The 25,617-nt window shown below is 44.3% G+C and overlaps 1 protein-coding gene across 1 annotated transcript in view; it reads left to right on the top strand.

Annotated features, from left to right (window-relative positions):
- The first annotated feature begins 5,215 nt into the window (after nt 1-5,215).
- The window catches only part of clpb (caseinolytic mitochondrial matrix peptidase chaperone subunit B), an 88,630-nt gene continuing 68,228 nt past the window's right edge, over nt 5,216-25,617 (top strand). The window contains exons 1-3 of the mRNA XM_042297637.1: nt 5,216-5,859; nt 5,987-6,038; nt 10,504-10,590. Coding sequence (XP_042153571.1) covers nt 5,415-5,859; nt 5,987-6,038; nt 10,504-10,590 — 584 coding nt within the window. The 5' untranslated portion in view covers nt 5,216-5,414. The remainder of the gene's footprint in view (nt 5,860-5,986; nt 6,039-10,503; nt 10,591-25,617) is intronic.

The following is a 25,617-nucleotide window of genomic DNA, read 5'->3' as shown; positions in this document are numbered from 1 at the left end:
AGGGGACGGTCTAAAGTTATACTGTTACATTGATGCTATTGACCCTGATCACTGGTTGCTGCGGAAAAGGAGGAGGTCAAAAGGGGGGTGAGTGTAACGGATGTGAAACGGCTAGCTAGTCAGCGGTGGTGCGCGCTAAATAGTGTTTCAATCGGTGACGTCACTTGCTCTGAGACCTTGAAGTAGTGGTTCCCCTTGCTCTACAAGGGCCGTGGCTTTTGTGGAGCGATGGGAAATGATGCTTCGTGGGTGACTGTTGTTGATGTGTGCAGAGGGTCCCTGGTTCGTGCCCGGGTATGGGCGAGGGGACGGTCTAAAGTTATACTGTTACACACACTCAGACGGACGCACACATGTCCCTGTATCAGGGACCAGATATAAGCAGCGTGCCTGGTCCAATAAGCTCTCCTCCCTTTTTCTCCCTCCACCCTTTTCTGCTATTGTTGTTTATTTTCTCACTATTTTTCTTGCAATTCCAACAATATAACCATTATTGTGGGATATGGCTATTGGGAGAATGCCTTTAGGCTACTTTAGAAATGTGAAACAAGACCAGTAGCCTACACTCAGACCAGTAGCCTACACTCACCTATGGCGATGTACAGACCAGTAGCCTACGCTCAGATATGGCTGCAAAGCACTTCTGTCAACAGTGGCACTGCACTGACCCAACACAGCTGCACACACACACACCTGCCCAAGAACAAAACCATAATTTTGGTTTCATGCAAGTTTATTCATCATTCACATATCCATCCCTGTTTGACTAAGATGAGAAGAGAAGATGTGTTGGTATTAATAAAGGGGTGGACGTGAAGCTAGCAGCTAGCCCGAAGCTAGTACTTTTCAGACAAGGCTGAAACGTTTATTTCATTAGTCCGCTGTTGACACGGTCTCAAAATGTTTCGCACGTCAGCAGTCTACAATTCAAGATATTAGACTTTTAAGAAGCAAAATGTCACTGGCCACATCATCAAGATGGTGCAAAATATCTGGATAAATTGACTGCTGACATGCAAAACATTTCAGGACTGTATCAAGGAGTGGACTAATGAAAAAAATACCCAAAACATTTCAGGACTGTATCAAGGAGTGGACTCATGAAAAAAATACCCAAAACATTTCAGGACTGTATCAAGGAGTGGACTAATGAAAAAAATACCCAAAACATTTCAGGACTGTATCAAGGAGTGGACTCATGAAAAAAATACCCAAAACATTTCAGGACTGTATCAAGGAGTGGACTAATTAAAAAAATACCCAAAACATTTGTAAGGGATTTCCTCCTCTTCTTCCGAAGAGGAGAGGCGAAACGGATCAGAGGACCAATATGCGGCGTGGTAAGTGTCCATGGTTCTTTTAATATGTAAATGTACACATGAACACTACAAAACAATAAACATGGAACGTGTGAAACCCTAAACAGTCCTATCTGGTGCAAAGACAGAGACAGGAACAATCACCCACAAACACACAGTGACACCCAGGCTACCTAAGTATGATTCTCAATCAGAGACAACTAATGACACCTGCCTCTGATTGAGAACCATACTAGGCCGAAACATAGAAAACCCCATATCATAGAAAATCAAACATAGACTGCCCACCCAACTCACGCCCTGACCATACTAACTAAATACAAAACACAGGAAATAAAGGTCAGAACGTGACAACATTTCAGGACTGTATCAAGGAGTGGACTCATGAAAAAAATACCCAAAACATTTCAGGACTGTATCAAGGAGTGGACTCATGAAAAAAATACCCAAAACATTTCAGGACTGTATCAAGGAGTGGACTCATGAAAAAAATACCCAAAACATTTCAGGACTGTATCAAGGAGTGGACTCATGAAAAAAATACCCAAAACATTTCAGGACTGTATCAAGGAGTGGACTCATGAAAAAAATACCCAAAACATTTCAGGACTGTATCAAGGAGTGGACTCATGAAAAAAATACCCAAAACATTTCAGGACTGTATCAAGGAGTGGACTCATGAAAAAAATACCTGAAAGATTTGAGTGGATTTCCCTCTAAGGATTTTGGGAACTGGCCAGCCAGGTACATTTGATACTAGCCCAGTGTGAATAGTACTAGGTTAGTGGGCTAGCTTAACTTCCATCAACAGGCTATCTTAACTTCCATCAACAGGCTAGCTTAACTTCCATCAACAGGCTAGCTTAACTTCCATCAACAGGCTAGCTTAACTTCCATCAACAGGCTAGCTTAACTTCCATCAACAGGCAGTGTCCCCAATCACTACCATTGGGAATTGAGACATTTTTTTAGACCAGAGAAGAGAGTGCCTCCTACTGGCCCTCCAACACCACTCCCAGCAGCATCTGGTCTCCCATCAAAGGAATTGACCAGGACCAACCCTGCTTAGCGTCAGAAGCAAGCCAGCAGTGGCATGCAGGGTGGTATGCTGCTGGCAAAGTTGTGCCTGCTCTGAGAATTTTGTAACAACCAAAATTCAAATAATTTATGTTCTGATCTTTCTGATTCCCCCTTATGGTGTACATTCTTAGAAACGAGGATTCCTAAAGGGTTCTTCGGATGTCCCCATAGGATAACCCTTTTTGCAGGCGCAAATGTAAATGAGCTATTTACATGCAGAAGAGCCATATGGTGTCTGCCTTTCACCTACAATCTTAGAAAAGAAGGTGCTATCCTTTCGACAGAGGGTTCTACATGGAACCCAAAATAGTTCTACATGGAACCCAAAATAGTTCTACATGGAACCAAAAAGGGTTATTCTATGGGGACAGCTGAAGAACCCTTTTGGAAGCCTTGTTTATTAGAATGTACAGGTGTAACAGTATAACTGTCCATACCCGGGCGTGAACCAGGGACCCTATGCACACATCAACAACAGTCACCCACAAAGCATCGTTACCCATCGCTCCACAAAATCCACAGCCCTTGCAGAGCAAGGGGAACCACTACTTCAAGGTCTCAAAGCAAATGACGTCACCGATTGAAACGCTATTTAGCGCGCACCGCTAACTAAGCTAGCCGTTTCACATCCGTTACACAGGTAAGGGGAAATCAGAAAGATCAGCACAGGAATACAATATTCTCAGAGCAGGCTCAACTTGCCCGACTGCAAATAATAACATAAATGATGGAACTCTTCGGGCAACCCAAAAATAGTCCTGACTTGCCAGAATGGGCAAGTACCTTTAAGCCTTCATGTCAATTACTTACAAAGAAAGACATCTCCAATGGGATGATACGCCACCTGTCTCTGATATTTAATGTCTGAATTAGTCCCTTAGTCTGGTGTCTTATATCAGGCCTGGGTAGGCTACAGTTTTAATGTCTGAATTAGTCCCTTAGTCTGGTGTCTTATATCAGGCCTGGGTAGGCTACAGTTTTAATGTCTGAATTAGTCCCTTAGTCTGGTGTCTTATATCAGGCCTGGGTAGGCTACAGTTTTAATGTCTGAATTAGTCCCTTAGTCTGGTGTCTTATATCAGGCCTGGGTAGGCTACAGTTTTAATGTCTGAATTAGTCCCTTAGTCTGGTGTCTTATATCAGGCCTGGGTAGGCTACAGTTTTAATGTCTGAATTAGTCCCTTAGTCTGGTGTCTTATATCAGGCCTGGGTAGGCTACAGTTTTAATGTCTGAATTAGTCCCTTAGTCTGGTGTCTTATATCAGGCCTGGGTAGGCTACAGTTTTAATGACTTTATATTTATTAGTCTGGGAACAGAACAGAGTTCCTTCAAGAAGTGGAAAGGCAGTAAAGCAATAGTGACACATTTCCTCTTGGCTTTGAGCTATGGTTTTGTGTTTGGCGGAATGAGATGTGTACGTGTGTGTTTGGATGAACGCCACAGGTGCTTTCTCTCCCCAGGTGGAGAAAAATGTCTAAACTTTTTAAAACTATTTCCCTCTCTTGGAATTGCCATGTTCTCTCATCCACACCTGGTAGTGACTCTCTCAGGTATTTACACTGAGGCAAGCACACAGAGCGGCAGGGTAGCCTAGTGGTTAGAGCGTTAATAAAGGTTAAATAAAATAAACAGAGCAAACTATATATTTTTAAATGATTCTTAATTTTTCTTAATATTTCAAACATTGGCCAGAACAGCCCCATAGCCTTTGTCAAAAGTTTCTCAAGAGACCAGCAAATGAACAATGCTCTCTGCATGTGATTTCTCCTCTAAGGATTAGGCTATAGGGCCGCCCCTACATTAACATTGTTTGGGATTACTGCAAACAGCAACTTCTTAGGAATTTTGGATTTCACAGCAAGACTGTTTTTTCTGACTCTCAGGTGAGGTCATATGGTCAAAGAGCAGCATAGCATGTGTCTGTGCTGTCATAGTGAAAGGACTGGGGAAAACAGGAGCTACTCTGAAAAACACAGAAGGCAAAGAAAACATATTTTACAAGGTGATCAACTGTGATGAGTCTTGTGATATGTAGCCAACATTAAAGGCTGGTCTGTAAAGGTACATTTGAATGTTGTAGGTGATCAACTGTGATGAGTCTTGTGATATGTAGCCAACATTAAAGGCTGATCTGTAAAGGGACATTTGAATGTTGTATGTGATCAAATGGTTGACCCTGGGTTATAGATGTCTCCAACAAATATGTTGTTTTCCTATTGAATGTACAAGGTACATTTCCTAAGCTCCCACATTGTGTCTAACTAACTGGTGGTCAGCGTTCTTCTTCTTCTTCTGGGGATTTTATATAGTGGTTGACAACCAACTTTAAGGTGCATCACCGCCACCAACTGGACTGGAGTGTATAAACCAGTGAGAAGGAAGGTCTAAATTCTATTCAATATTCTCGTCTCCCTAAGGAAAATTAAATACCGCATCTCCTGAAGATTTCCCCAGCAGTTCACTCAATTTTGGCTAGCGCCAGCCCCTATAGGCTGTTCGTGCTTGTATTTGGCCTAGTGACTCTGCTGACTGCTGCGACACAACACGTGTTTGTTGCGTTATCCAGCCTCCGCAGTGCCACAGAATCTGAACGCCATCTGGTGGCGAATCATAGCGAAGGAGAAAGTTGTTAGGTTTGTTATAAAGCAGAACAAACCTACATTTTTTTTCATGTGGGGATTGATTTAGATTAACTTGTGTGTGGAACATTTTAAATCCATGAATAAATCCAGAGTTAACCTTCATAAGAGGTGGTGGAGTAGCCTCTGTGATACCAGGAAGTGGAGCCAGTTATTTTCTGTAGGAAAAAAAACTATTATTCCCATGATGCAGTTCATGTTCCAGTGACATCCCATGCTGCGGTTGTTTTTGTTCTGTCGCTGCTGTCAACCATCACCAGATAAATAACGGTCTGTAGGCGGAATAACGGCAGTAGACTTCAATTAAAGGTGTTGTCGTTGCAAGTAAGTACTACCATCAGGCTTAACGTTGCACGGTTCGCGTGTTTTCCCGCAATGTTGTCTTCGGTTCCACCGCGGATCTTCATGCGAAGGTCGCGCAGCCTTTCCCCGTGCCGTGTGCTCCAGACAAGCACAAAGGACGCCGCGAGGAACCACATCATCCTCGATAAAGCGGACGCCAACCGGAACCCCATCGTTTCTACCTCCCGTGTCTCCCGTAGAGGAATTCTGAGCGAGGAGGCGAAAGGCCAGAGTGTGAGCCTGGCCATACAGTATCACCATCTGGCCCCCAGGTGGCTCTCTAATCTCCAGGGTCGCAGGAGCTCCTGGGCCTCTCTGGCTTCCAAGGGACGCAACAACAACATCCTGTACTGGGAACAGAGCGGGGGAAGGACCGGGGGACAGAGCGGGAGCAGCCGCCCTTACGCACTGGCCTCTGCTGGGGTACTGTCCGCTGCAGCCATGGCCTTCTGCCTCAAGAAGGACTCTGATACGAAAGGTGTGTGTGTGTGTGTGTGTGTGTGTGTGTGTGTGTGTGTGTGTGTGTGTGTGTGTGTGTGTGTGTGTGTGTGTGTGTGTGTGTGTACACACTCTGCTAAAGATACTTAAAGGAGTCTTCTTTCCAGGTGATGCACTTCTGGAGGCTGCAAGGACCAACAGCTCACAAGATGTGGCAAGGTACATTATAAACACACACACACAGAGACTCTCCTGAGTTCCACACAATACACATACTGACTGTCTGTACAGGGGAATACTGACTGACTGTCTGTACACAGGAATAAATATTGACTGTCTGTACAGGGGAATACTGACTGTCTGTACACGGGAATATTGACTGTCTGTACACGGGAATACTGACTGACTGTCTGTACACGGGAATACTGACTGACTGTCTGTACACGGGAATACTGACTGACTGTCTGTACAGGGGAATACTGACTGACTGTCTGTACAGGGGAATACTGACTGTCTGTACACGGGAATATTGACTGTCTGTACACGGGAATATTGACTGTCTGTACACGGGAATACTGACTGTCTGTACACGGGAATACTGACTGTCTGTACACGGGAATACTGACTGTGTGTACACGGGAATATTGACTGTCTGTACACGGGAATATTGACTGTTTGTACACGGGAATACTGACTGTTTGTACACGGGAATACTGACTGTGTGTACAGGGGAATACTGACTGTGTGTACAGGGGAATACTGACTGTGTGTACAGGGGAATACTGACTGTTTGTACACGGGAATACTGACTGTTTGTACAGGGGAATACTGACTGTTTGTACACGGGAATACTGACTGTTTGTACAGGGGAATACTGACTGTCTGTACAGGGGAAAAGCTTTTACATTTAGACAAAAGACTTCTATGTGACAGAGACATCCAGAGCCTCTGATTGTCTTGCTGTTGCGTTCCCTCTGATTGTTTATGCCAAGTACCCAGTAGAATAACACGCATGTTGAGCAGGCACCAAATATTACAAGTTATGATAGTTGCAAGATGGGGATTTATGATTAGTGTAATTACTGCTAGTCTCCAGGAATAGATTCAATCACACATTTTAGTTGTTTACTTACTTCTCTACACCACTATACTGCTGTAGGAAATGAAGGGAAAAAATGAATTACTCTACAAGTCTGTGAGGTCCTAATCATATGGAGTCTCATCGCAGACAGTATTTCTGGAAGTGTCCATGTTTACCACCTGCACATCATTGTATTCCCAGTTGTCTCCACTAGAGGGAGATAGAGGTCCATGTCTGTCTAGTTTAGTTGGTTCCCCATTAACTACTGCCCATGTAGCAGCTAGTCTTCCTGGGGTCCACGTAAAATATACTAGTACATGACAAAGTACAGAAAAGTTATAGACAAGGACATCAAATAATAATATACAGTACCAGTCAAAGGTTTGGACATTTTTTACATTATTTATTTCACCTTAATTTAACCAGGTAGGCTAGTTGAGAACAAGTTCTCATTTACAACTGCGACCTGACATACCTACTCATTCAAGGGTTTAAATTTAAAAAAAAATTTTTTTTACTATTCTACATTTTCTAATAATAGTGAAGAGATCAAAACGATCAAATAACACATGGATTCATGTGTACACACTATTCATATTTACATATTCATATATCCAGTTAAATTAGATCTTTAGAAGAGGAGAGGTGCTGTGATATGTTTTTACATGTTTTTTTTTAAAGCTAAACTTGCTTTTTGCCTGAATAACATCTGTTTTCAAAGCATTCCACAATCATATGGCTCTATACATAACTGAGCGATGTATTAAATCTGTTTTGTGTTTGGGTACTGTGAAGAAACCCATGGTGGCATGTCAGGTAGGGTGTGTGTGTGTGTGTGTGTGTGTGTGTGTGTGTGTGTGTGTGTGTGTGGAAGTATATGCAAATATATTCTACAAGTGGTTTGGCATTTTCAACACACACATCTGTCTACCAAAATGTAATATTGTGTACCTTAGTAGCGTGTCCCTTCCTCCTTTTTCTACACAAATGTTTCTTTAAAAAGACTAGAAGAGAAGTAGTACATTTCTCTTCAACCCTCAACCATGAAAGACTATCATGCATGTTGGCTCCCGAGTGGCGCAGCTGTCCAAGGCACGGCATCTCAGTGCTAGAGGCGTCACTACAAACACCCTGGTTCGAATCCAGGCTCTATCACAACCGGCCGTGATTGGGAGACCCATAGGGCGGCGCACAATTGGACCAGCGTCGTCTGGGTTTGGCCGGTGTAGGCCGTCATTGTAAATGAGAATTTGTTCTTAACTGACTTGCCTAGTTAAATAAAGGATAAATAATAAAAAATAAAATGTTGATATTGGTTGTGTGTGCAGTTAAGGGCAAGACATGCTGCTTTGTTTTGAGACAGGTGCAGGTCTTTCTCTGCTGCACCTGACCATGTTACCGGACAGTAATCAAGATGGGACAAGATCACAGCCTCAACAGCTAATACAGTTGTCCTGCGTTTTTGACACAAAAGATCATCTTTTTATTTTAACAGACATAACTCTCCCCATCTTCACAACAACTTTGCCAATATGACTTGACCGTGATAACTGACAATCCAATGTTTCTCCTGGGAGTTCAATGGTCACCCTCTTTATGCACAACACCAGTTGAGGTTTTGAAAGAATGCTTTGAACCAAATGCAATTCTTTTGATTGTATTTAAGACCAGTTTTATTGTTAAATACCCATTCAGACACTGACTAACTCCCTGCTAAGAGTCTCAGTGAGCTCACTGGCTGTAGGTGCTGATGTGTAGAGTGTGCAATCATCAACATACATAGTCATTTTAGCTTCTTGTAAGACCAGTGGCAAATTATTAGTAAAATTAGAGAAGAGTAATGGCCTAAGGGAACTGCCCTGAGGGACACCGCTCTGTACATATCTGATGTTAGAGAAGCTTCCATTTGAAGAATACTCTCTGGGTTCTATTGGATAAATAACTTTCCATGTGATGTAAAGCTATAGCAAGTGAGTTTTTCAAAAACATCAAAGGCTGCATTGAAATCTAACAATACAGCTCCAACTATCATTTTATTATGCATGTATTTTAGCCGATCATCAGTCGTCTGAGTCAGTGCAGTACATGTTGAGTGCCCTTCCATATATACATGCTGAAAGTCACTAGTTAGCTTGTTCTTTGAAAAATAGCATTCTATTTGTTCAAACCCAATTTTCTCCATCAGTTTACTAAGAACAATGAGCAAACAGGTTGGTCGGCTGTTAGAGCCAGCAAAGAATGCTTTACTATTTTTAGGCAGTGGAATTTAGATTCCTTCCACACCTGTGGACACACACTCATTAAAGCTTTGGTTAAAGATCTAGAAAATAAGGGTGGCAATACTGTCTGCTACTGTTCTCAATAGTTTCCCTTCGAGGTTGTCTATACCTGACGACGTATCATTATTGATAACGATAATGAAAGTTTTTCTACTTTTTCCACACAAACTTCATCAAATTCCAAAACCGTAGCTCTTATTTCATTTTTCAATCTTCAATACACAAATTTGATGGTTCAATGTTGTAATTTCACTTCTCAGTTTGTCTGCTTTACCAGTGAAGTAGTCATTGAAATGATTGGCTGTATCAAAAGGTTTTGTTACAATTGACCCATCAACTTCAATGAACAATGTTTTCTGCCCATAATATAATATTTAGGTGCTCATGTATTTTTCCATAGTTTTTTAGGTAATTTATCTTGTTTTGGTGATATCATTTCTTTTTTTTGTTGTTTACTTTAGTCACACAATTGTTCAGTGTGAGAGGTAGAGGGCAGTCAGACTGCATCACAGAGATACAGTTGAAGTCAGAAGTTTACATACACCTTAGCCAAATACATTTAAACTCAGTTTTTTCACAATTCCTGACATTTAATCCTAGTAAAAATGTCCTGTCTTAAGGTCAGTTAGGATCAACACTTTGTTTTAAGAATGTGAAATGTCAGAATAATAGAGTGATTTTAATACAGCAGGCTGCGACAGCCTGGGCTCACAGCTAGCACTGCACTGCAGTGCCTTAGACCACTGCACCACCCGGGAGGCCCGTAAATCTCATCTCTGAGTACAGATGTGAAAAGGGCACCTGCCACCTGTTATTGTAGCAGCAGTAGGTTGTCTGTTCCCTTATCTTACATTACGCACGTAAGTGTGTGTAGGTTTAGTGGCGTGTGTCACTCTGCTACAGCGTTGGGACAGATGGTGTAGGCTAGGTGAGACTACACAGATGTGTTAAGTGTTTTAGTTAGAGAGCAGAGGTATAGGGGGTCGTGTGTGTGTGGGGGGTGAGGCACAGAGTGAGGCACAGTGTGTTTACAGTCAACACAGACACCGTCCGCCCAGCGGAACACAGACGGGTTACCCCCGACACACACTAACACACCCCTCCTCCTCAGATAACACACCCCTCCTCAGATAACACAGCCCAACGTCGTCCCTCTCAGGCACAGAACTCAAACTACACACACACACACACACACACACACATCTTACGTTGTACCTGTCAGAGTCTGTTTGGTAGCACCTGAGAGCTGAAGTTCAGGCAGATAGTAACCCTAGCAACAGAACAGCTTTCTTAGTAACCTCTTCTTGTTCCTGTTTCCTGTCAGGTTGCTGGGCGAGGGGGTGGAGCCTAACCACAGACACCGTCTGGGCTGGACCTCTCTCATGGTGGCAGCTATGAACCGCCAGCACAGGTCAGAGAGAGAGAGCAGTGTGTGTGTGTGTGTGTGTGTGTGTGTGTGTCCGGCTCCTCCTGTGTTAACCCTGTCCCATACAGACATATTGCCACAGTAGAATGCTCTTATCACACCAGACGGCCACTAATGCCCCCTCAACCCTCCCTCCCCCCTGCCCTGCACCCTCTAAATTAAATTATCCCCTCTGTATCCCTGTACACACAGAGAGAGGCAGAGGCTCAGGAGGTGGAGGGTTAAGGTGGGGTGAATCCAATTTGGGGATGGTTGGCCAACGGGCCATGTTCCTGTGAGACGAAGGGCCCTCCTCAACAGTTAGACACTAGTTCACTGAACCCCCCCTGTCTGAATATATATATATATATATATATACACACACACACACACACACACACACACACACAGACCAAAAAGAGGCCTCCAGAAAGTATTCAAACCCGTTAGTTAACCTTTTCCACATTGTGTTACACCCTGAATTTAAAATGGATTTTACATTTAGATTTCTTTTATTCACTTGCCAACATACAATGTTTTTTGAAAATGTTACAAAGTAGTTACAAAAAAAAAGCTTAAATGAGAAAAATGTGCTTAACAAGTCACATAATAAGTTGTATGGACTCACGCTGTGGGCAATAATGGTGTTTAAAATGGGTTTTGAATGACTACCCCGTCTCTGTACCCCACACATACAATTATCTGTAAGGTCCCTCAGTCAAGCAGGGAATTGCAGAACTGTTCAGACGAAAGTAAAAAAAGGTGAAATGAGGTGACGTCTTTTTGTCCTTTTTATTTTTATAAACTTTTGTAGTGCCGCCGTTTCCCAATGTGGGATTTCATTTGAAGATGAATTCACCTTTCAGCAGGACAATAACCTAAAACAACAAGGCCAAGGACAGGGATTCTATTATGTATTGACTCAGGGTTTGAATACTTATCTAATCAAGATATGAGTGTTTCTATTTTTCATTAATGTTTTACAATTGTTTAGAATTTCTATTCCACTTTGACTTCACAGTGCATTTTGTGTAGATTATTGACCAAAAAATGGAATCAATGAAATCCATTTTATTCCCACCTTGTAACAGCAACGTGGAGAAAGTTAAGTGGTGTGAATACTTTCTGAAGGCACTGTACAGTGTACACACACACACACACACACACACACCAGAAAGAGGCCTAAACACACTCAGCTATAGGAAACACACTGCATCACCGGTATCGGTGTCCCTGTGCCCGTTTTATTTCAATCACATTTAAACCCTCCCCTCCCTTCCAACTCATTTGCCTGCCCCCCTCCCCTCCCTTCCAACTCCTCTGCCTGCCCCCTCCCCTCCCTTCCAACTCCTCTGCCTGCCCTCCCTTCCAACCCCTCTGCCTGCCCTCCCTTCCAACTCCTCTGCCTGCCCCCTTCCAACTCCTCTGCCCCCCTCCCCTCCCTTCCAACTCCTCTGCCCCCCCCCTCCCCTCCCTTCCAACTCCTCTGCCCCCCCCTCCCCTCCCTTCCAACTCCTCCTCCCCCCCCTCCCCTCCCTTCCAACTCCTCTGCCCCCCTCCCCTCCCTTCCAACTCCTCTGCCCCCCTCCCTTCCCTCCCTTCCAACTCCTCTGCCCCCCCCTCCCCTCCCTTCCAACTCCTCTGCCCCCCTCCCCTCCCTTCCAACTCCTCTGCCCCCCCCCTCCCTTCCAACTCCTCTGCCCCCCCTCCCCTCCCTTCCAACTCCTCTGCCCCCCTCCCCTCCCTTCCAACTCCTCTGCCCCCCCTCCCTCCCTTCCAACTCCTCTGCCCCCTCCCCTCCCTTCCAACTCCCTGCCTGCCCCCTCCCCTCCCTTCCAACTCCTCTGCCCCCCTCCCCTCCCTTCCAACTCCTCTGTGTTTTAATGCCTCTGAATGAACTGAAACATTCTGTTGGCATTATGTAGCCTAGTGTGTTGACATATTGAAGTGTGGATGTTTGTGTTGATGAATGCATTGTGTTCCATGTTGATGTATGTGTTCTTGTCTTGTGCACACTAGTACTGTACTCGTGTGTGTTACACTGTGTGTTATGAGTGTTATAACTCAGTGGTGGTGACACTCGTGTGTGTTTCATTCTGTTCTCTAAACCCCCAGTGAGCTCTCAATGCTGCAGGGAAGACAGAGAAAACACACAGAGACATCACTCTCTCTCTCACGCGCACACACACACACACACACACACACACACGGTCATAATACACACTACAGAATGAAGACAGACAAACTCACTGCAGCATTTTTCTGAACTATAGTTCATTCGAGTACACGCTTAACTGAATGAGCAACGGAGACAATGCAATATGAAGTTTTATAAAATAGTTTGGCGTATGGCCTCGTCTCAGAGGAATGCTCTCCGGAGCCTTAAGGGTAGTATAGCTAGCATGGTGCTTCCAACACCAGGGTTGATGGTTCGATTCCCACAGGGGACCAGCACGAAATATGTATGGATAAGAGCGTCTGCTAAATGAGTCAAATGTAAATATGGGTTTACACCCATTTGGTTGAGAGAGGGGAAAGTGATAATTGCAACAGTGAGCCCATAGGTTAAAACAGCAAGTGTGCAGAATGTGAATTATTGTGCCGTGCTTATAGGCTGAAGGTCAATAGGTGAATGACAGTCTGCCCATGGCTGACACGGAACCCAAACCGGCTATGCACGTGCCCCATCGTGCATACATTGATTTAGTCCCCCTACACCGAACGCAATCACGACACGCACGCAGGTTAAAATATCTAAACAAACTCTGAACCAATGTCGTTAATTTCGGGACAGGTCAAAAAGCATTAAACATGTATGGCAATTTAGCTAGCTAGCTTGCACTTGCTAACTAACTTGTCCTATTTAGCTAGGTTTCTGTTGCTAGCTAATTTGTCCAATTTAGCTAGCTAGCTTGCACTTGCTAACTAACTTGTCCTATTTAGCTAGGTTTCTGTTGCTAGCTAATTTGTCCAATTTAGCTAGCTAGCTTGCACATGCTAACTAACTTGTCCTATTTAGCTAGGTTTCTGTTGCTAGCTAATTTGTCCAATTTAGCTAGTTTGTTGTTGCTAGTTAATTTGTCCTGGGATATAAACATTGAGTTATTTTACCTGAAATGCACAAGGTCCTCTACTCCGACAATTAATCCGCACATAAAATGGTCAACCGAATCATTTCTAGTCATCTCTCCTCCTTCCAGGCTTTTTCATATTTGAACTTATGTGGTGAGTGGCATCTAAACTTTCATACTATTACCACGACGACCGGCAAAACAGTTAGTCTTTGAATCACCCACGTGGGTATAACCAATGAGGAGATGGCATGTGGGTACCTGCTTCTATAAACCAATGAGGCAGGACTTGCAGCGTGATCTGCATCAGAAATAGGAATGACTTCTATTGTAGCCCTTGGCAACGCAGACGCTCGCGAGCAGTGCGAGTGCAATAATGGAATAACATGGATTTCTAAATATATTTTGCAATGCTCACGTGACGTGTCCGGTCTGGTCAACATGTAACAGGAAGAGGGAAAAGAACATGACGCTACGTTGATGATGATACGCTTGTTTTCATTCCCCTCTATGCCCGTATCGTAGGAAACAGAGTGGATTATGTTATGTTGCTTGATGAAGTTAAACAAGCATTCAAAAAGACCGGCCTTCCTGATTTGAACATTTTGTGAAATACATTTCAATCGAGTACAGGCTTTACCCGGATGAACAACAGAGACAGAATGCAACCGAAAACAATGATCATTAAATATAAAGAGATGCATGCGAAGAAGAGAACACAAGTGCAGTTATGCTGTAATGGAAAGTGTTGTATGGAATGTTTATCAATGCAAGGCGCTGAGCGATTCAAACGTTGTTATGTGTCGGGTTGAAATTACACAACTGGATATATGTCTACCCAACCACGCGTGCTGGGAAGCCATATGTATGGTTAACATGAACCGCTAGCTTGATCCGGCAGTGTGGTCCGGAGGCTCCGTATCGCATCGGCGTGCGCATCCCAAATGTTGTAACGTTACAGAGGACTCCGTATCGCATCGGCACGCGCATCCCAAATGTTGTAACGTTACAGAGGACTCCGTATAGCTCCACATTGACAACTCACTTCCTTGACGACTTCCTTCACAACAGCTCTGCTCCGCGAAAAGCAGGACGTATGAATGCCCTGACTTCGCAGTAAATGCTGTCCGGACCATACAGGGCTAGGATTGACCATAAATCGGGTTTTAAAGATGAATGCCTGTCACCACTATAAGTATGAGTGGTGTTAGTGTTATGTGACGTTTTTTTTTCAATTAAGCATGAAAACAAATATTTACTGACGTGTTTAGATGAAATGCTACGTATGTTTGTACGTAGAACTCAACCACGCGTGCTACAATGCCATTCGTATGATATGGGACATTTTCTTTGCTTCAAACCTAGTCATACATGCAGTAATACGAAGCGATAGGGACAGAAAACACATAGTGTTGTGGAGAAACAACATCTTTATTACTTGAGAAAGGAGAGAAGTGAAACACACGAGGGAGGAAAAGAGAATGACAAGGAACAGGGTGGTTTCGAGCGTGACGATGTATTAGCGGAACGAGAAATTATTTGAGTGTAAGAGCGAGCTGTTTGTGATAATACACCAGGAGCCCGATTTTTAGAATGCTGAAGAGTGAGGCTATTATAGTGGTCAGGGTGAAAAGGCCTAAATCACATGAAGGAATAAAAGTGAATGAAGTTGTGATCACGCCATTAGAAGGAAACCATGTTTAAACCAGTAAAGACAACCATACAAAAGTGTCAATGAGGAGGGGAACTGCCCTGGCTGGGAGCTTCGTATTGGGGTTAAGTGCCTTGCTCGAGACCACATCAACAGATTTTACACCTAGTCAGCTCGGAGATTCGAGCCAGCGACCTTTCAGTTACTGGCGCAAAGCTCTTATCTGCTAGGCTGCCTGCCTACCAATTATCAGTATTGTAAACCAAAGAACTGCAGACTACTGAGGCTGAAAATCCCCCCCAAATACACGGGTGGGAAGCATCCGTAGTAAAAACCCGTCCTCGAGGGCCAACTGTCTAACACATAATGAGATCTTGAGCTCAGGCACTGTTGCAACAACCGTAGTAAAAGTGTTATGAAAACTGGGTTCGACCCAAGAATGCGCAGGTGCCAGATGAACTCTGCATTTAGCAGTAAGGGAACCAATGTGGTGAAACCCATTGCTGGGTAGCCTTCATTTGCAAACAGGTGTTGACTGTGGGACCAAACATTTGTTTATTGGGTAGCGTGTTTGAAGCTTGCGTAGAGAGGCATTTCCCAGGATCAGTTCAGGCAAGGTGTAACCCGGTTCTTAGGAACTGAAACTCCACCTGTAACAATGAACACATGTATTAAAATGATGACAGGGACAACATGAAATTAGCATTAATAGGCTACAGGCAACACAACTGAAGCTGAAAGCCACAGTTATTTGATACAGAATGCTACTGTTGATGAACACCCTGCCACTTTGTTTGCTGCTGGTAGGCTGGAGAATAGAAACATTATTTGAGATGGGATCTAATCAAATCCAAGTTTATTTGTCACGTGCGCCAAATACAACAGGTATACACCTTACAGTGAAATGCTTCCTTACAAGCTCTAACCAATAGTGCAAAAAAAGGTATTAGGTGAACAATAGGTAAGTAAAGAAATAAAAACAACAGTAAAAAGACATTGAAAAACAACAGTAACGAGGCTATATACAGTAGAGAGGCTATATACAGTGGTGAGGCTACATACAGACACCGGTTAGTCAGGCTTATTGAGGTACTATGTAGATATGGTTAAAGTGATTAAAGTGACTGCATATATGATGAACAGAGAGTAGCAGTAGTGTAAAAGAGGGGTTGGCGGGTGGTGGGTGGTACACAATGCAGATAGCTCGGTTAGCAAATGTGCGGGAGCACTGGTTGGTCGGCCCAATTGAGGTAGTATGTACATGAATGTATAGTTAAAGGGACTATGCATATATGATAAACAGAGAGTAGCAGCAGCGTAAAATGAGGGGTTAGGGGGGGCATACAATGTAAATAGTCCGGGTAGCCATTTGATTACCTGTTCAGGAGTCTTATGGCCTGGGGGTAAAAACTGTTGAGAAGCCTTTTTGTCCTAGACTTGGCACTCCGGTACCGCTTGCCATGCGGTAGCAGAGAGAACAGTCTATGACTGTGGTGGTTGGGGTCTTTGACAATTTTTAGGGCCTTCCTCTGACACCGCCTGGTGTAGAGGTCCTGGGTGGCAGGCAGTTTAGCCCCAGTGATGTACTGGGCCGTACGCACCACCCTCTGTCGTGCCTTGAGGTTGGAGGCCAAGCACTTGCCGTACCAGGCAGTGATGCAACCAATCATGATGCTCTCGATGGTACAGCTGTAGAACCTTTTGAGGATCTCAGGACCCATGCCAAATCTGTTTTGATTACTGAGGGGGAATAGGCTTTGTCGTGCCCTCTTCACGACTGTCTTGGTGTGTTTGGACCATGTTAGTTTGTTGGTGATGTGGAAACTAAGGAACTTGAAACTCTCAACCTGCTCCACTGCAGCCCCGTCGATGAGAATGGGGGCGGAATCGGTCCTCCTTTTCCTGTAGTCCACAGGTAGGTTGTTATTCTGGCACCACCCGGCCAGGTGTCTGACCTCCCTAAAGGCCGTCTCGTCGGTGTCGGTGATCAGGCCTACCACTGTTGTGTCATCACATGGACTGACTCAACATATCAAGTTATTGCAGAAGACATTTTGTTTATGACGAAATGAAATACAAATGAAATAAGAGTGATTTTCATGAAACCAGGTGTAACCATGGTAGTAGCAAATGGAGTTAGAAAACCATGATGCATCAGCAACAATCAACTATCATTCTAAAGACGAAGATGCCAAATTTATGGCACGGTGTCTTATTTCAAATCAATTGTACATTTCCACCTGCATTTTGGTACATTTTCACAGCAAATTCTCATGACTGAAATGCCTCCGGATTAAATTATACATTTTTACTTTTAGAAGAAAAAAAAACTTATTTGATTAATACACAATATATTGCTGTTTGTCCATAAATCATAACAATTGTATACTAGTTTGAAGTTAAACTATAATGTATTATGTAAAAAGTTTTTTTTTTAAACATTGTTTCTCATTACCGGAACAGTTCAAGTTGCTGTAAAAAAAAAAAAAAGTTTTATAAAGTCTTATTTACCCATGATGCATCATCGAGAGGAGGAAGTCCTTAGATGAGCACAAGTTAATTTATTCACTTGTATGCCTTCAGAATGAGCATCTTATTCTCAAACAACCTCTTTACGACACATGACCTCATTGCCGAAATGAAAGCTCAAATTGGGAAAAACTTCGAGAAGCATTACCTTAGAAACATGGAGGCATGAATGGGCTTTAGTGACGTGGTCAAATGTTTGCTGACTCATAAAGGCTGTCTCCTATTACTTGCAGATTGAGCTAAGGGCCTCTCATTACCAAAACACACATTTTGCATTACCGCATCATTTTTAGGTCCATTTCAGTATTGATAATAAGCTCTTTCTAATGCACACTGAGTATACAAAACATTAAGAACACCTGCTCTTTCCATGACACAGACTGGTAAATCCAGGTGGAGGCTATGATCCCTTATTGATGACACTTGTTAAATCCACTTCAATCAGTATAGATGAAGGGGAGGAGACATTTTAAAGAAGGATTGTGTATGTGTGCCAGAGGGTGAATGGGCAAGACAAAATATTTAAGTGCCTTTTTGAATGGTAGTAAGTGCCAGGCGCACCGGTTTGTATCAAGAACTGCAACGCTGCTGGGTTTTTCACGCTCAACAGTTTCCCGTCTGTATGAAAATTGTTCCATCCCCCAAAGGACATCCAGACAACTTGACACAACTGTGGGAAGCATTGGCGTCAACATGGGCTAGCATCCCCGTGGAATGCTTTCAACACCTTATAGAGTCTATCCCCCGACGAATTGAGGCTGTTCTGAGGGCAAAAGGGGGGGCTGCAACTCAATATTAGGAAGATGTTCCTAATATTTGTTATGCTCACTGTATATGTGGTCAATGGATGTGCTGTGCTGGTAACTTTAATTATTGTATTTACTAGGACCACTATTGTATAGATTAAAACATCAGTTATTTTGGAAATATGGGTGTATATAGCCCATTTAATTGACTTAAAGCCACAATCTGGAGTTTGTTTCAGAAAAGAGCAACCCCGCCACTACCTGTACCTGTTTTAGCACTTACCTGTTGTTAGATATCCCAAGACTGTACATTTAATCATGCTACCATGAATCAAATCAAATTTTATTTCTCACATACACATGGTTAGCAGATGTTAATGCGAGTGTAGCGAAATGCTTGTGCTTCTAGTTCCGACCATGCAGTAATATCTAACGAGAAATCTAACCTAGCAATTCCACAACTACTACCTTATACACACAAGTGTAAAGGGATGAAGAATATGTACATAAAGATATATGAATGAGTGATGGTACAGAACGGCATAGGCAAGATGCAGTAGATGGTATAGAGTACAGTATATACATATGAGATGAATAATGTAGGGTATGTAAACAAAGTGGCATTGTTTAAAGTGGCTAGTGACACATGTATTACATAAAGATGGCAAGATGCAGTACATGGTATAGAGTACAGTATATACATATGAGATGAATAATGTAGGGTATGTAAACAAAGTGGCATTGTTTAAAGTGGCTAGTGACACATGTATTACATAAAGATGGCAAGATGCAGTACATGGTATAGAGTACAGTATATACATATGAGATGAGTAATGTAGGGTATGTGAACATTATATTAAGTGGCATTGTTTGAAGTGGCTAGTGATATATTTTACATCAAATTTTCCATTATTAAAGTGGCTGGAGTTGAGTCAGTATGCTGGCAGCAGCCACTCAGTGTTAGTGGTGGCTGTTTAACAGTCTGATGTCCTTGAGATAGAAGCTGTTTTTCAGTCTCTCGGTCCCAGCTTTGATACACCTGAACTCAAATCAAATCAAATTTATTTATATAGCCCTTTGTACATCAGCTGATATCTCAAAGTGCTGTACAGAAACCCAGCCTAAAACCCCAAACAGCAAGCAATGCAGGTGTAGAAGCACGGTGGCTAGGAAAAACTCCCTTGAAAGGCCAAAACCTAGGAAGAAACCTAGAGAGGAACCAGGCTATGTGGGGTGGCCAGTCCTCTTCTGGCTGTGCCGGGTGGAGATTATAACAGAACATGGCCAAGATGTTCAAATGTTCATAAATGATCAGCATGTTCGAATAATAAGAAGGCAGAACAGTTGAAACTGGAGCAGCAGCATGGCCAGGTGGACTGGGGACAGCAAGGAGTCATCATGTCAGGTAATCCTGGGGCATGGTCCTAGGGCTCAGGTCCTCCGAGAGAGAGAAGGAGAGAATTAGAGAACGCACACTTAGATTCACACAGGACACCGAATAGGACAGGAGAAGTACTCCAGATATAACAAACTGACCCTAGCCCCCGACACATAAACTACTGCAGCATAAATACTGGAGGCTGAGACAGGAGGGGTCAGGAGACACTGTGGACCCATCCGAGGACACCCCGGACAGGGCCAAACAGGAAGGATATAACCCCACCCACTTTGCCAAAGCACAGCCCCCACACCACTAGAGGGATATCTTCAACCACCAACTTACCATCCTGAGACAGGGCCGAGTATAGCCCACAAAGATCTCCGCCATGGCACAACCCAAGGGGGGGCGCCAACCCAGACAGGATGACCACATCAGTGAATCAACCCACTCAGGTGACGCACCCCTTCCAGGGACGGCATGAGAGAGCCCCAGTAAGCCAGTGACTCAGCCCCTGTAATAGGGTTAGAGGCAGAGAATCCCAGTGGAAAGAGGGGAGCCTTTCCGTTCACCTTCCCACTCCTGGGCCAGACTACACTCAATCATATGACCCACTGAAGAGATGAGTCTTCAGTAAAGACTTAAAGGTTGAGACCGAGTTTGCGTCTCTGACATGGGTAGGCAGACCGTTCCATAAAAATGGAGCTCTATAGGAGAAAGCCCTGCCTCCAGCTGTTTGCTTAGAAATTCTAGGGACAATTAGGAGGCCTGCGTCTTGTGACGTGTAGGTATGTACGGCAGGACCAAATCAGAGAGATAGGTAGGAGCAAGCCCATGTAATGCTTTGTAGGTTAGCAGTAAAACCTTGAAATCAGCCCTTGCTTTGACAGGAAGCCAGTGTAGAGAGGCTAGCACTGGAGTAATATGATCAAATTTTTTTCTAGTCAGGATTCTAGCAGCCGTATTTAGCACCAACTGAAGTTTATTTAGTGCTTTATCCGGGTAGCCCGAAAGTAGAGCATTGCAGTAGTCTAACCTAGAAGTGACAAAAGCATGGATTAATTTTTCTGCATCATTTTTGGACAGAAAGTTTCTGATTTTTGCAATGTTACGTAGATGGAAAAAAGCTGTCCTTGAAATGGTCTTGATATGTTCTTCAAAAGAGAGATCAGGGTCCAGAGTAATGCCGAGGTCCTTCACAGTTTTATTTGAGACGACTGTACAACCATTAAGATTAATTGTCAGATTCAACAGAAGATCTCTTTGTTTCTTGGGACCTAGAACAAGCATCTCTGTTTTGTCCGAGTTTAAAAGTAGAAAGTTTGCAGCCATCCACTTCCTTATGTCTGAAACACATGCTTCTAGCGAAGGCAATTTTGGGGCTTCACCATGTTTCATTGAAATGTACAGCTGTGTGTCATCCGCATAGCAGTGAAAGTTAACATTATGTTTTCGAATAACATCCCCAAGAGGTAAAATATATAGTGAAAAGAATAGTGGTCCTAAAACGGAACCTTGAGGAACACCGAAATTTACAGTTGATTTGTCAAACCATTCACAGAGACAAACTGACCTCGCCTTCTGGATGATAGCGTGGTGAACAGGCAGTGGCTCGGGTGGTTGTTGTCCTTGATGATCTTTATGGCCTTCCTGTGACATCGGGTGGTGTAGATGTCCTGGAGGGCAGGTAGTTTGCCCCCGGTGATGCGTTGTGCAAACCTCACTACCCTCTGGAGAGCCTTACGGTTGTGGGCGGAGCAGTTGCCGTACCAGGCGGTGATACAGCCCGACAGGATGCTCTCGATTGTGCATCTGTAAAAGTTTGTGAGGGTTTTTGGTGACAAGCCGAATGTCTTCAGCCTCCTGAGGTTGTAGAGGCGCTACTGCGCCTTCTTCACCACGCTGTCTGTGTGGGTGGACCATTTCGGTTTGTCCGTGATGTGTACGCCGAGGAACTTAAAACTTTCCACCTTCTCTACTACTGTCTCGTCGATGTGGACAGGGGGCTGCTCCCTTTCCTACCTGTAGGCCGTCTCGTCGTTGTTGGTAATCAAGACTACCACTGTAGTGTCGTCTGCAAACTTAATGATTAAGTTGGAGGCGTGCATGGCCACGCAGTCATTGGTGAACAGGGAGTACAGGAGAGGGATGAGAACACACCCTTGTGGGGCCTCAGTTTTGAGGATCAGCGGGGTGGAGATGTTGTTTCCTACCCTCGCCACCTGGGGGCGGCCCGTCAGGAAGTCCAGGACCCAGTTGCACAGGTCGGGGTCGAGACCCAGGGTCTCAAGCTTAATGACGAGTTTGGAGGGTACTATGGTGTTAAATGCTGAGCTGTAGTCGATGAACAGCATTCTCACATAGGTATTCCTCTTGTCCAGATGGTTTAGGGCAGTGTGATTGCGATTTTTGTCGTCTGTGGACCTATTGGAGTGGGTCTAGGGTACCAGGTAGGGTGGAGGACACATATGATCCTTGACTAGTCTCTCAAAGCACTTCATGATGACGGAAGTGAGTGCTACGGGGCGATAGTCATTTAGTTCAGTTACCTTCGCTTTCTTGGTAACAGGAACAATGGTGGCCCTCTTGAAGCATGTGGGAACAGCAAACTGGGATAAGGATTGATTGAATAGCACAATAACTGTTCGCCGGGAGCTTCATGAAATGGGTTTCCATGGCTCAGCAGCCGCACACAAGCCTCAGATCACCATGCGCAATGCCAAGCGTCGGCTGAAGTGGTGTAAAGCTCGCCGCCATTGGACTCACTGACACACATTCTCTGGATGAATCGCGCTTCACTATCTGGCAGTCCAGTGGATGAATCTGGGTTTGGCGGATGCCAGGAGAACGCTGCCCGAATGCATAGTGCAAACTAGAGTTTCTGGAGGAGGAATAATGGTCTGGGGCTGTTTTTCATGGTTTTGGCCCCTTAGTTCCAGTGAATGTATATCTTAATGCTACAGCATGCGATGACATTCTAGACGATTTGTAGCAACAGTTTTGGGACAGAACTTTCCTGTTTCATAATGACAATTCCCCCGTGCACAAAGCAATGTCCGTACAGAAATGGTTTGTTAATCGTTGTGGAAGAACTTGACTGGCCTGTACAGAGCCCTGACCTCAACCCCAGGCCTAATTGCCCAACATCAGTGCCCAACCTCAATAATGCTCTTGTGGCTGAATGGAAGCAAATCCCCGCAGAAATGTTCCAACATCTAGTGGATTTTGGAACAAGTTGTTCTACGAGCATGTGTCCACATACAATTTGGTCATTTCATGTACAGTCGTGGCCAAAAGTTTTGAGAATGACACAAATATAAATTTTCGCAAAGTTTGCTGCTTCAGTGTCTTTAGATATTTTCGTCAGATGTTACTATGGAATACTGAAGTATAATTACAAGCATTTCATAAGTGTCAATGGCTTTTATTGACAATAACATGAAGTTGATGCAACGAGTCAATATTTGCAGTGTTGACCCTTCTTTTTCAAAACCTCTTCAATCCCCCCTGGCATGCTGTCAATTAACTTCTGGGCCACATCCTGACTGATGGCAGCCCATTCCTGCATAATCAATGCTTGGAGTTTGTCAGAATTTGTGGGTTTTTGTTTGTCCGTCCACCTCTTGAGGATTGACCACAACTTCTCAATGGGATTAAGGTCTGGGAAGTTTCCTGGCCATGGACCCAAAATATCGATGTTTTCTTCCCAGAGCCACTTAGTTATCACTTTTGCCTTATGGCAATGTGCTCCATCATGCTGGTCACCAAAATAGTTGGGAGAAGTTGCTCTCGGAGGATGTGTTGGTACCATTCTTTATTCATGGCTGTGTTCTTAGGCAAACTGCTTGGCTGGCAACCCCACACATGAATGGTCTCAGGATGCTTTATGGCATAACACAGGACTGATGGTAGCGCTCACCTTGTCTTCTCCGGACAAGCTTTTTTCCGGATTCCCCAAAAAATCGGAAAGGGGATTCATCAGAGAAAATGACTTTACCCCAGTCCTCATCAGTCCAATCCCTGTACCTTTTGCAGAATATCAGTCTGTCCCTGATGTTTTTCCTGGAGAGAAGTGTCTTCTTTGCTGCCTTCTTTTCAAGCTCTGTACTGGTGGTGCCCCGATCCCGCAGCTGAATCAACTTTAGGAGACGGTCCTGGCGCTTGCTGGACTTTCTTGGGCGCCCTGAAGCCTTCTTCACAACAATTGAACCGCTCTCCTTGAAGTTCTTGATGATCCGATAAATGGTTGATTTAGGTGCAAAGTTATTATGGCACCTGGATGTTCACATGTTCCAAAGGGCATTTCTGGTTATAATCAATTGTTTTGCTAACTTAGTCTGTGTATTAGTCTGTGTAGACATTCTACATCCTCGTCTTTCCAACTGCCTTTTGACGCAGGGTCATGTGATACGCTAGATGCTCAGGGGTGTAGAGCGCTATGGCACTTCAGTAAAACAAAAAAAACTCAAGTGGGGGTGTGGACTTATTTTATTCAATGCACGTTTTCATTGCTTGTCAGTACATGTGTGTTCTAACTGTTCATTATTTCTTCAACAGCAGTCGACAAGGTTGTTCTGGCTCTGAGGACTATAGCCTAATGCGCTAATGTTGTGGCAAATGGACAATGCGCCAATTCTCTCCAACCTGGCCTGGTATTATTTGATACAGAATATTTTCTTAGTTTATAGGCCAATCAACACTGGTCAACCCCTGAACCCCGGGGTCAGCCCTAGTGTGTGTGTGTGTGTGTGTGTGTGAGCGAGTTTGAGAATGTGTGTGAGGGGTTAGGATTGAGTGTGTTGGGGTTGAGTGTATGTGTGAGGGGTTGGGGTTGAGTGTATGTGTGAGGGGTTGGGGTTGAGTGTATGTGTGAGGGGTTGGGGTTGAGTGTATATGTGAGGGGTTGAGTGTGTGTGTGTGCGAGGGGTTGGGGTTGAGTGTGTGCGAGGGGTTGGGGTTGAGTGTGTGTGTGTGAGCGAGTTTGAGAATGTGTGTGAGGGGTTAGGATTGAGTGTGTTGAGTGTGTGTGTGTGAGGGGTTGGGGTTGAGTGTGTGAGGTGGTGGGGGGTTTGAGGGGGTGTGTATTTGAGTAGCTTTGATGTGGCTGAAAGAAGGAATGGGCAGGGTACCCCCCTGTTTGCACTCTTAACACACAATCTCCCTCTCCATATCTCTCTCTCCATCCCCCTATCCCTTTCTCCCCTCCCTCCATTCACGTGCACAATGAGCGCTCGCCCGAGTGGAACGCCTGTTGACCGTTCCGACAGAGAGACTCGTTGGGAAAAATGTGAATTCAAGTTTTCCTCTCCTTTTCAAAAGGATGGAGGGAGAAGCCTGGAGAGATGGGGATGGAGAGGCCTTGAGAGATAGGGATGGAGAGGCCTGGAGAGATGGGGATGGAGAGGCCTGGAGAGATGGGGATGGAGAAGCCTGGAGAGATAGGGATGGAGAGGCCTGGAGAGATAGGGATGGAGGCCTGGAGAGATAGGGATGGAGAGGCCTGGAGAGATAGGGATGGAGAGGCCTGGAGAGATAGGGATGGAGAGGCCTGGAGAGATAGGGATGGAGAGGCCTGGAGAGATAGGGATGGAGAGGCCTGGAGAGATAGGGATGGAGAGATAGGGATGGAGAGATAGGGATGGAGAAGCCTGGAGAGAC

Source organism: Oncorhynchus tshawytscha, linkage group LG14, assembly GCF_018296145.1.
Source record: "Oncorhynchus tshawytscha isolate Ot180627B linkage group LG14, Otsh_v2.0, whole genome shotgun sequence".
Classification (NCBI taxonomy): domain Eukaryota; kingdom Metazoa; phylum Chordata; class Actinopteri; order Salmoniformes; family Salmonidae; genus Oncorhynchus; species Oncorhynchus tshawytscha.
This window is presented reverse-complemented; position numbering and strand designations above follow the sequence as displayed.